General features: G+C 30.8%; 1 protein-coding gene across 1 annotated transcript in view; it reads right to left on the reverse strand.

The window, feature by feature from the left end:
- LOC142319831 (low-density lipoprotein receptor-related protein 4-like) overlaps positions 1 to 12191 on the reverse strand; it is a 150878-nt gene that overhangs the window by 32839 nt on the left and 105848 nt on the right. The window contains exons 21-22 of the mRNA XM_075357504.1: positions 8001 to 8163; positions 5018 to 5180 (exon numbers count right to left, since the gene is read on the reverse strand). Of these exons, the coding sequence (XP_075213619.1) occupies positions 5018 to 5180; positions 8001 to 8163 (326 nt within the window). The remainder of the gene's footprint in view (positions 1 to 5017; positions 5181 to 8000; positions 8164 to 12191) is intronic.

Raw genomic sequence — 12191 nt, forward strand, 5'->3', positions numbered from 1 at the left:
GGCAAGAATGAATTCTGCAAAGGTGCTGAAGAATTGGAGAAATAGCGGCTAGACTACTTAGTAAGAATAATATGAATGAGAAAATGATCCAATAAGGTAGGAAAAATGTAGTGCCTATCTTTAAGAAAGAAATCAGGAAGCAATATGTCATGGTGCAAAATTATTCATACAAGAGTGAGTAGCATTTGGATGACACAGTGTCCTCATGATAAACTGACAGTTAATCGAATCTTATATTTGTGTAAGCCAACTTCAAGAAAAGTACTAGTTTCGATGAAGGATTTATTCATGTTTCTGCATTTTGAAAAGGTATATGAGAGTGAGAGCAGAAAATTTTATTGTAGATTTTAAAGAAAAAAGGAAGAAAGAAAGGGATTAAGCAATGGGAAAGGAGATCTATAAATAAAGTATATAAAGATTGAAAAGGAAAAAAGGAAGGCAGAGGAATGTTCAGAAATAAATAGCACTCTGTTTTGCTATTCTAGTCTTGCTATTTGATATATTGATTGTTGTGATCCTTATATACTCAGGGTGATGGAAGAAAGGCAGAAGATAGAATCATATTTGAAGAGGATATGGAGGAAAAAAAGTTCAAGAAGCTGAATATGCAGACATGAGAAAAATGCAATGAAATATTATTTATATTAATGTGAGATGCTAAGTATAATAAGAAAGAATCATAGGCCTAATAACTGGAATGATCACTGGAAGAATAATAACTAAAGACAATTTTAAGTATTTAAGAAGTATTTTAAATTTTAAATAATTTATAAAATCCATAGTATGATTCGATTTCTCAATGTGAGAGGTCGTAATGGTTCCAAAATTCACTGAAAAAACTGTGTGAAATTTGTGGGCCTACAGTAAGAATGAAGAAATGGTAAGACAGTGATGTCAAGTGTTTAATGAAGGGCCTAAAAATTTTTATAATAAATGGAGAGGGGAAGATCCAGTTTTCAAAAGATAACCTTTTTTGAACAAATAAAGGCGGGGAAAATGAATGTTTTACAATAAGTATTCTTGCAAAGGAATTTCTATAATTTTATGAAGAACTGTGTACAGAAGTGATACTGTAAAACTAGGCTATTGTAAACTGTGTGCAAGATGGCTTCCAAAAATGTTGACTGGTGTGCATGAAAATCAAAGGAAGGCATCTTTACGTATATTTTGGACTAATACGAGAGGTTAAAAAATTTTTCTTCCATATCATAACTGGTGATGAAATAAGGATTTCTTACATCAATGATGATTACAAACACCATCCATGCATTGGCATCATTTGAGCTCACTGAACGGAAAAAAAATTCAAACAAATCCAGCCAGTTTGAAAGATCATGAATATTGTTTTCTGGGACAAAAAGGAGTTCTACTAGTGGGTTTCATGGAGCTCAGAGGTGTACTGCAGCCTATGGGGTTGTTCTAGTGGTGAACACGTCTTCCCAAATCAGCTGGTTTGAAAGTTGAGAGTTCCAGAGTTCAAGTCCTAGTAAAGGGAGTTAGTTACTTTTATACGGATTTGAATATTAAATCATGAATACCGGCATTCTTTGGTGGTTGGGTTTCAATTAACCACACATCTCAGGAATAGTCGAACTGAGACTGTACAAGACTACACCTCATTTACATTCATACATATAATCCTCATTTATCCTCTGAGGCTAAAAAGAAAAAAGAAAGAAAAAAGAGGTGTACTGTGAAACACTTTCATATTTAAGGCATGCAATTCAGAAGCACCAATGTGCGATATTTTTGTCAGAAATTATCATACAAGAAAGTTTACTATCTGTTTAGAACTCCTTTCCATTCTTCTGGAACCTGTCTGATGTGAGTATTTTATTACTTTGCAATTCCTATTTCATTACTTTAATTTGGTATGAGCAGATAATATATCTTTTTTCTGATGACTGTTGGCTGTCTTTTTTTATATAATTTACTTTCCTACTCCCTTAACCAATTGTAACCAAAATTAAATGACATCAATGACCCACAATCAAAAGTTATTGTGCAAAATATCACAAAAATTAGTTAATCCATTCTGAAGATATCAAGCAAAATGATAACTGATGGGAAAAAACTAGGCTTATTATCCCCCATCAATGAATATTTGAATAAGCCCAAACACCATCAAAACATATTTTAGTACCTTAAGGGGTAATAAATATATGCAAAATTTCACCTACCCTTCCAAGTAAAATTTTGAGATATAGTACCCATTAAGTTCATGTCCCCTTGCCCTAATGACCGATAGTGACCAGAATTAAATCGCATCGATGCCCTATATCCAAAAATTATTGTGCCAAATTTCATTCGAATCAGTGCATCTATTCTGGAAATATCAAGTAAAATACAGGCCAAAATACACATATGCATGCGCACATATACATACATACTCATATATCTTTTCTGAATTTTTCAATGTTAAATTATACTTTTTGTTTAGAGGGGTGTTATAAAACATCAAGATTTGCACAAAAAAAAACCGATTCACATAATTTTCTTTATATTTTATATTATCATATAGTGTATCTATACAGCTGGAAAAAAAAGAAATTGAAAACATTTTACTGGCAGGATACAAGTAAATCAAATTTAACAATTTCTTTTCAGAGTAAACAATATTATAAAATTATTGTTATTTAATAATTTACTCAGTGGAGTAAATAAAATTTTCATACAGTAATTTATTTAATTCCATACATTTACAGTTATGTGGTACACAAGATAAAATTATTTGCTAATTTTTATCTTTGCGATATTCTTTATATTTGCTTTATCTTTGTGATCTGGGAATATTGATCAAAACAACTGAATGAGAAAATTCAAACCATTTAATTTATCAAAGGTCATGGCTGTATATATATTCAAGGACCTTTTCCTAAGCTGCAATAGTAGCATTATGCCTAGTGATACTATTATAGATCATGAATTAGTAAACTCTCCAATGTCACATTCCCCAGAATAACCATTCCTTACCTAAGCAATTTCATCTGTTTATTTTTCAAATTACTCCTTTGTATCATCACTAGTGGGATTCGCAAAAATATCTACTTAAATATACCAATAGACATTAACCCAATTTTTTATTTCTTTTTGTTAACAAATGATTTCTCTGAATAATACATGAAAATAATAAAATCACTACAATATTTATATCTTAGAGCATGCCACTGCAGTCAGTCATAAATGATATTTTCTTTTTGAAAAAGTATTAAAAATAATTTTAGTTTACTGGATGTTTACAATATTATTTTATTATTTTGATTGATGATTCACTACATACTGTTGAAGCTTGTGCATAGGAATATGGAATGAAAATCTTGTAGCATATGAAAAATACTATTCCTGCCTAAGATTTGAACCCAGAGTATGAAAAACTGAGTTGCTAACACTCTACCATGGAGATCACTTTTTCACCGTGGATATTACTTTTTCTTAATAACAAAACAATTTACAGTTTGGTTCTGCAAATTTTACCATCTACGCAGATGTCTATATAGATTTGTTCAAATGTTTTAAAGAAATAATCACAATTACCTTGCTTACACATTTCTAATTTTTTGTAAACTGTTTCATTCAAACATAACCTATAAATACAAACAAAATAATACATACATAAAAAATGAATAATAGCAGACACATCACATAGTCATACACTACGCCACTCATTGTCTGATGTTGCAAATTTAGGATTTTTCTTACCTACCCTACCTACTATGAAGTGCAAAATTAACATAATTTATATGAATACGTATACCTAAAAAAAAAAATTAAAAATATCAATTAGCATTAAGGATGACATAATGAGAAGAGATAGTGAAAGTGTTTACACTGGACTATATACTTTACGAGGTGTGATAAAAAAATACGGTGAATAATATTTTATTAAAAAAAGGAATAAGATTACATAGAATTCGATTTAATCTCCTTCAAAGTACTGTCCTTGGCTAGCAATGCACTTATCCCAACATTGACTCCATGACTGGAGGCATTTCTGGAAGGCGTCTTTTGGAAGGGCTTTCAGCTGCTCGGTCGTGGCCCTCTCAATGTCAGCAATGGTGTCAAAACGTTTTCCTTTAAGCACAGTTTTAATTTTTGAGAAGAGCCAAAAGTCGCATGGTATTAAATCCGGTGAGTATGGCGGATGTGACAGACAGGAACACTTTTTTCGGCCAAAAACTCGCGAATGAGAAGCGAGGTGTGACACGGCTTGTTGTCGTGGTGAAGAAGGAAGCCATTGGTGAATTTTTCTGGTCGCTTTCTTCGTACGTCGTTTTGCAAACGTTGCAGTACACCCTTAAAAAATTCAGAGTTTACAGTTGTTTCCCTTGGAACGAACTCTGATCGCACTATGCCCTCACTATCGAAAAAACAACAAGCATGACCTTGATATTGGATTTTGACTGACGTGCCTTTTTAGGGCGAGGAGATGAACTGGTTTTCCATTGGGAACTCTGCATTTTGGTCTCAGGGTCATAGCCATAGACCCAACTTTCATCTCCAGTTACAATTTTGGCCATGAAGTCCAGATCTGCATGAAGACGACCCTTCAACTCTGTGCAAATTGACACACGATTTTCAAAATCCATGTTGCGCGACAGACACGTTAAACATAACCTCACTCTAGCAGCTCTGGTAGCTGACTGGCAAGCTCGAACCTGTTACAACTTGTTCCTGCCTGTCTCAGTTGATCACGCTATTGGACAAATTACAGCATATGGATGTAGTGTCGGCAGTTGCCGCTATAAAAATTCATTCACCGTACTTTTTGATCACAACTCGTATAATGGTGTACAATAGAAACAAAAAACATCATTTTTTTATAATCTCATGCTAATAAAATAAAAATATATCATTAATAAAAATTGTTATCGGTATGCTTTACAACAAAGTGTACTGTTATCAAATTTTAAGTTCCGAACATCTGTATTTTCACTTAAACTTAAGAACAATAGTTTTGTTTAAAGAAATTTCTATATATATGTGTAAAAAAATATATAAATATATTTTGTTTGATTACCTGTTTTACGATCGACATCAACTGCAACAACATGTTTAAGAGGTGGAAGTGGCAGAACAACATCAACTGTATATGGAACATCAAGTGATATTTGCCTTATATCGATAAGGTGAGCAAATATTAAAGAGTTTCTAGGTCCAGGTGCACAGTCTTTTTTATTCTCCTAGATATCAAGATAAGATTAAAATTTATCATTAGATTCTATACAACATATGTTAAAAATCTTTTAAAGAGATATAAAGCATGTCTTTTACCTAATAGTGATCTAAGGCAATAAACATATTTTCTAAGAAACAGATTGGAAAGGGTATCTCTGGGTCAATCAAGACCACCTACAACCTAATAAGGATGAACTAACTCCTATCATCAATGTCCTGGGCATCTTTACCATGCAGGATGTAGGGTCAAATCTACAGTCACAGAATTGATAATAGGGAAAATGGAATCTAAAAATATGGAAAAAGTGAGAGGTAAGAAATGGTGATCTATCCATCAGGAAAAATTGAGGTAAATAACTGTCTTGCCTAGGACAATAAACCTAATCCACATTTCTTTATTTTCAGTCTGTGGGGGGCTCCTCAAAATATTTTTTTCACCAAGAATCAACAGTCTAGTATTAATGTAAAGTTATGCATATAATAATGTTTCTTCGATTTCAACCTTTAAACAAGATAACGATTTATGTAAATAAGAAGTAATAAAAAACAAAAAAAAAAACAGTTCTGTAGGAGAATTTCACTGCATACAATTCCTGGTATTTTGAATGCCTTAATTACTAACAGAATTAAAATTGCCAAATTTTTAAAAGGCAAAATCAAATTTATTATATAAAGAGGTTCAAAAATTCATTACATATTACTTTCAATTGCCAATCTTTGAAGCACCCACTCTTGAACAGAGGAAAACCCAATTGAAGTTGTCGCAATGCATTTCAAATATAACTTTTTGTTTAATATATGGTTTTTCTTGATGACAATTTCATGAGAAAGAACTTTTTTATATTAATGTTCTAAATCAGGAGTTAGTGAAGTATTGTCGTGCTAATTTTGTATCGCCTATAAACTTTATAGATATTGTATTTTATGATTGTAGTTTTTGTTTAATGATTTTATTTTGTTGTTCTGAAGGCAACATGCATCTACATTTTTTAAACTTTTGATTTTTTTAAGTATGGAGTATAATGACTCTTGTTGTATTCTTTATCTTTTTTCTTATTTGTGTTTATTCTGAGTAAGAGATCATGTCAATAAGTTTGCTATTATATCATGTTGGTACATGGTATATATCTTATATTGTTGAGTTCATTGTGGCCTTCATATAATATGGACATGTTTAGTAATCTGAAACTTTTAAACATAAAGTTAATGTGAGTGTAGGGGATTTGGGGTGTTATGTGTTAGCGTGTCGTTGATTGAATTTTGTGACAGGCAAGAAAATTGTGTAACCCTTTTCAGTTATAAATTGTTATTTTTAGTACATTTTGTTTTTCTAGGTCATCAGTTTTTAAGCAATATTTTGTTTTATAATTTAAAGTAATTTTATTATGTAAAGTGTTTAATATTTTTATGAGATATGCTTTGATATTTCTTTGTACTTAATATTGTTTGGGATGGATTTTAAGGATTAAGTCTTTTTGTTTCTGGGATGGTAATGTGCATATTTATATATCAAACGATGTTAATGTTGAATCATGGGGTATGTTGATGTCTTTTATCTCATATTTGACTATATGTCTATGTTGTCTTTGTTACTTGTCAGTTATCTCGACTATTTTCATCTTACAAACATTATATCAGGAATCAGTAAAAAGAGATTTGGTTTATTGTAGCAGTACATGTAACATAAATCCTACCAGATGTTATTTTACAGCACACAAATAAGACTTTCAACTACTTCTATGATGATTCCTTCCCTGCCAATTTTCCCAGTGCCACCTTTGGACATAGTTGCAAAACTCATGTTAATTACTGCTTTCTTGCAGAAATTTCACCATCTATTGTATCAGTAGGATGTAAGTTATTCCATTCAACAACATATAAAGGGTACGACTGTTGTGAAATGGACCCAAAACTGTTATACGCGACAACACTTAACCTATTTCTATCTTTATAAAATTTCATGATGCATCCACAATTTTTACTCGCATAAATAAAATTTCATTTTTTATTTATTCTTATAATTGTAACCGGTAAAAAACTTTGCTCTAGAAATGAAAAGGTTCGTTCTTTGGTATATTGTAGGGAGGTCCTGCAATTTTATAGCTCATTATAACATGCAACTGTGTTTTTACAAACTAATGACCATGAACTCAATTATATTTGATGAATAGTTAACTAAATTTCCTGACATTATATTGTAAGTTACTACCTGATGTAATGAAACAAAATGAAATAGGCATGTATGGTGAATAATAAGAGGGGGTAGTTGAAGTAACAGAAGAGTGCTTAGTTTTGTTTTTAATATATTATATATGTTAGTATTTAAACTTATATATTTTCTGATGATTTTGTCCATGTATTGGGGAAAATTGTAGGTCGGAGAACTTTTTAATTGTTATAAGTTTTTAAATTATATTTTTTATGAAACACGACAGTAGATTTTAATTTCTTCCAGATATTTTTTTACATTCTGATTCCTTTATTGGCAAATTTCTACTTATTTCATTTTTTGCACCATCTTACTGTATCAGTTTTTTATTACATTGTTTGTATATTCTGAATAACATTTTAATTTTACTAAAATACTTATATTTTTTTATAATATTGTCTTTATATTAAGAGTGACACCCATTAAACATTAGAGTAGGTCCAGCACATATGAAAAATGTTTTTTATTTTTCCAATTATCTGGATTTAGCCTTGCAAAGATCAATCCAGATAAACAGCATTCTACTGTACTTATTAATTTGAATAACTGAACACAAATGAATTGCATTTCACAAAGATAACAACTGTATGTATAATATTATTTATCAAGGACATACCAATAATTTAATTCCAATAGGACAAGCACAACTATAACTACGTGGTGATGGCGCAAGTAAGCAAAGATGAGAACAACCACCATTATTAGCTCGGCATTTTGAAGGTACAAACTGACGATCCCGGTGAAATATTCTGATATCCATTAATCCAGATACATTGGATCTAAAATTAAGAAAAACAGACTGATTAGTTTCATTTATAAATGAAAATAAAAGACATATTATAAAACCCACCATTAAAACTGCAGTCTATTCCTGAGTGAACTAAGTGATATATTAAATTTGCGGCTGGATCTTAATTTAATGAGTCACATTTATTTACATAATTATTGATCCAAATGCCATCAGTGAATGGCAAATAATTCTTTGAACCTCTTTTAATAATACTTGTAATTAATAAAAAAACATCAACAACTCACAGCACTACTTTATGATCAAAATGTAATGTAAAGTTTTAGCTTTGTTTAACTACTGCTTAATTTATGAGGTGAAAATAGCAGAACTTCATTACTCAGACTTTAAACTTTATTACATTATTCTCAGAAAAATGTAAGCGTTGAAACCTATCCCATTTATTTAAAATAAACTGATATTTTCATGTCATGTATCAAATTAAACAACAAAAGTGATGAATCATATAAAAAAATAATCTGATGTGGATACCATATGACTTCCTTGTTTTACATTTCATTTATACATTTTTTGCAGTACTTCATTTAAAATTATTTCATTTGAACGTAAGAGTTACACAACTGCATTGTGGTGGACGTGGTGTCCATCATGTCCACCACAATGCAATCACGTGGTGTCCACCATTGCAATGTGGTATTGCATCAAATTTTTTTGTGGCGTCCATATCAGGATTTTATATTAGTTTATATATTAATTTTGTTTCATGTCGCTCAAGTAGTTATGTGATGTAAGTGAGAAAGTGTCGGCTCTATAACCATGGACACATCAGTTCAAATCTGACTATATACAGACATTTTTTTAACTGTTTTTTAAATTTAAATACATTGATTTATTAAAATTATTAACCGCTGTAAAAATTTTGAATTAAAATGAAAAGTACATAAAATGTTATTTCAATAATAATTTCTGATTTTATTTCATTTTTTTTATTTTTTGTTATTATTGAACTATTTTTTGTAAAAATTCTTTTACAATCAGAGGTTAAGAATTATTAATAAATCATATTTAAATTTAAAAAAAGGCTAAAAAAAATATATATATGTATATGAAGTCGGATTCTAACCGATTTGCAGTCCTCTTCTAAAGTTCAAATATTTCATTAATTAAACTTTTATTGGACACTAACTCTGGAACCAATGAAAATTAGTACTTGTTATGATATATCGTTGAAAAGCTCTCAATGAGGGCTTATTACTGCAGTTAAGAAAATCAAAAATATTTTGGATTTTGGCCTTTTTTGGACCACTTTTGGTCCAGTCTATTGCAATCAAAAGGGGAGGTGCACAACTAGATATTACAACAATCCTAAATTCAAAATTTCAACATTTTACGGCTAATCATTTTTGAGTTATGTGAGATACATACATACGTCACGCCAAAACTAGTCAAAATAGATTTTTCTGTTGACATCTGAAAAACCAAAATTTTTCGCGATCACAATACTTCTTTTACTTCATAAAAGGAAGTAAAAACAGTCACTAGCATTAAAAAATGAATGGAAGAAATATTAAAAATTCTAAAATGTGTTACATCCAGGAATTTAACTGATCTTTGATGTGCAGACTCCAATGTACTTCTATTAAAAAATAATATTCTTCAAGCACAGATTAGAAACTCAAAAATATTTATAAATGTGTGGGATGATGAGCAAAAACAATGCACATGGGTGGTTATTTTAAGAAATATGGGTATGGATGCACATTCACATAGGTAATTCCCCCGCTACAAACATTCCAAGCCATATTATATTTACTGTAATTGTTCTTGACCAACACAAGTTAAACTGGATTCAGATACTTGTATAATAACAATGTACGGTAATTCAATTCTTAATTGCTGAAAGCATTGCGCATAACAAAATTTACTGTTCCTGGCAAACTGTTTACTTAAAGAAAACCACTGACTGAATCAGAGAAAAATTTTGGAAAACAAGATTACGTAAGTGTTAAACCTGGGTGATGATTATCAAATTAGTCTCCCAGTGGAAGAAAAGCTTCTATGATAGAATCAAATTGGCAAAATAAATTTCATTAACTGATGCATAAAAAGATTGCCGCATTACAAAAAAAATGAATTGTAGGATCAGCAGAGACTGACAAGAAGAGAACCATTTATTAGCATGTACATTACTGCTTCGTCAGCAGTAGGAGCTAAGAAAACTAGTATCAACCTATGTAGATTAGACTTGAAAAACTATTTGGCCTATGGTTTTCTGAAACTGGTAACAGAAAAAGCTGGATCAATCTTGGAAGAGATTTTAAAAAGATTAATTCTGTTTTGCTATCAAGTAGCTCTGGATTGGAAGCCTGTCCATCGGTAACCTTAAATTTTCAAAGGAGTTCTGAAAAGAATTGTTTTTTCATCAGCCGGAAGGAAATGTTAGTAAAATGGAAAAATTCCAACTGACATGACATGACATTCCACTGCACTGAATGTCTTTTCATCTTCTTCTTATCATAATGTCATTTGTGTCTATGTCAGATGCAATGGCCAGGCTATGAAAGCATTCACTTTTATAATTGCCTGATTGTACTAATGGGAAAATCCTGAGTGACGGAATTTATGGATGGCATCAATCAAAATAACGATTGCAATCATTCTGACTGACAGCATACCACTAATCAGAATAATAAGTTTTTCAATCAGCTGCTTTTGTACCGATGTAATAATTTAATCTTAGGAGCTGCAACAGAAATAAATCAGAACATCAATAGAAGAATCTGGTCAAATTAGATGGTGAATAACATGAAATTAAGTAATGTCAGAGATTAAAAAAAATCAAACATTTTGAGTAACTCTTACACTTGTACGAAAGATGAATTCTTTCTCAATACTCTTAATGATGAAGAGTTGGGTGCATAATTTCAACTCCACTGGTAAAACAGCAGGACATAGGAAATCAGTTCAGGAGTCAAATATTTCATAAAAATGAAATACTTGACCAAATAATAATGAAATATTTGACCAGAAAGATTCTTTTGGTACCTCTCTGTATTCAAACACATCTACCTCAAGTATTACCTGAAGGAAATATTTGATTTCTGCCCAATACATTAAATCTTTGAGGAGACTATGAAAATTGTGTTTTTGTTATTTGGAAATCAACAGAGCCAATAGTGCTGCAATATAATCAGTACTGCAAATCATTGTAGTACACAACCAAACCTGATACTTTACCTCCTCAAATTCCTGTTTGGTGCCCAGTGATTTCAAACTTATTCCTAACCTTAAAAGGAACATCAAAGAGACTAATTCAAGCACTCCACGTTAAGAATGAAGAATGGTTTGACAAAATTTTTCAATAAAGAAATGTGAAAACTTATTACATATGGAAATATGTATCCAAACAAATAATGACTATTGTGGAAAAAATTCTACCCTTTTTCTATTCTTTAAATACTTCTTTTTGTTCCCAATATAACTAAGCATAAGTAATACTTTTTACTTCTCACTTGTGTATTTGAAAGAGTGCCGCCTTAAAATATATTTATCTGTTTGCAATAATGATATGCTTTATACGAAAGTAAAATTTTTAATCTAGACGCAACTGTAAATAAAAACTTTACAGAATTTTGTTTTATTTACATATGTTTATAAGACATAAAAAATCGCTGGTTATTTATGAAAAACTCATTGTTTTAACACATTAATATTAAGAAAAAATAATAATATAAGTCAGAACATTGAATGAAATAACCAATGATGAATAACTTCTACTAATATTACTCTTTAGTTTGGCTGGCTATAGCTTCTATTTTGGCAGCATAGCTCTAAAGGAAAAATATTGCAATTGGTCAAAATTTTGGGTATGGGTAATGTTTTTGGAAATGTTGACATTTCAAAACCTTCTTGGTTCAAAACTGCAAAATAAATTATAGAAATTTCCAGATGTATGTGTAGCAGAACTATTCTAGCAAGGAACTTTCCTCTCAACTTACAGCTGTACATCTACTCCCCTACACAAGCGCCTTGCTATACGTATGTATGTATGTATATTGG

The sequence above is a fragment of the Lycorma delicatula genome, chromosome 2 (assembly GCF_047948215.1).
Source record: "Lycorma delicatula isolate Av1 chromosome 2, ASM4794821v1, whole genome shotgun sequence".
NCBI lineage: Eukaryota > Metazoa > Arthropoda > Insecta > Hemiptera > Fulgoridae > Lycorma > Lycorma delicatula.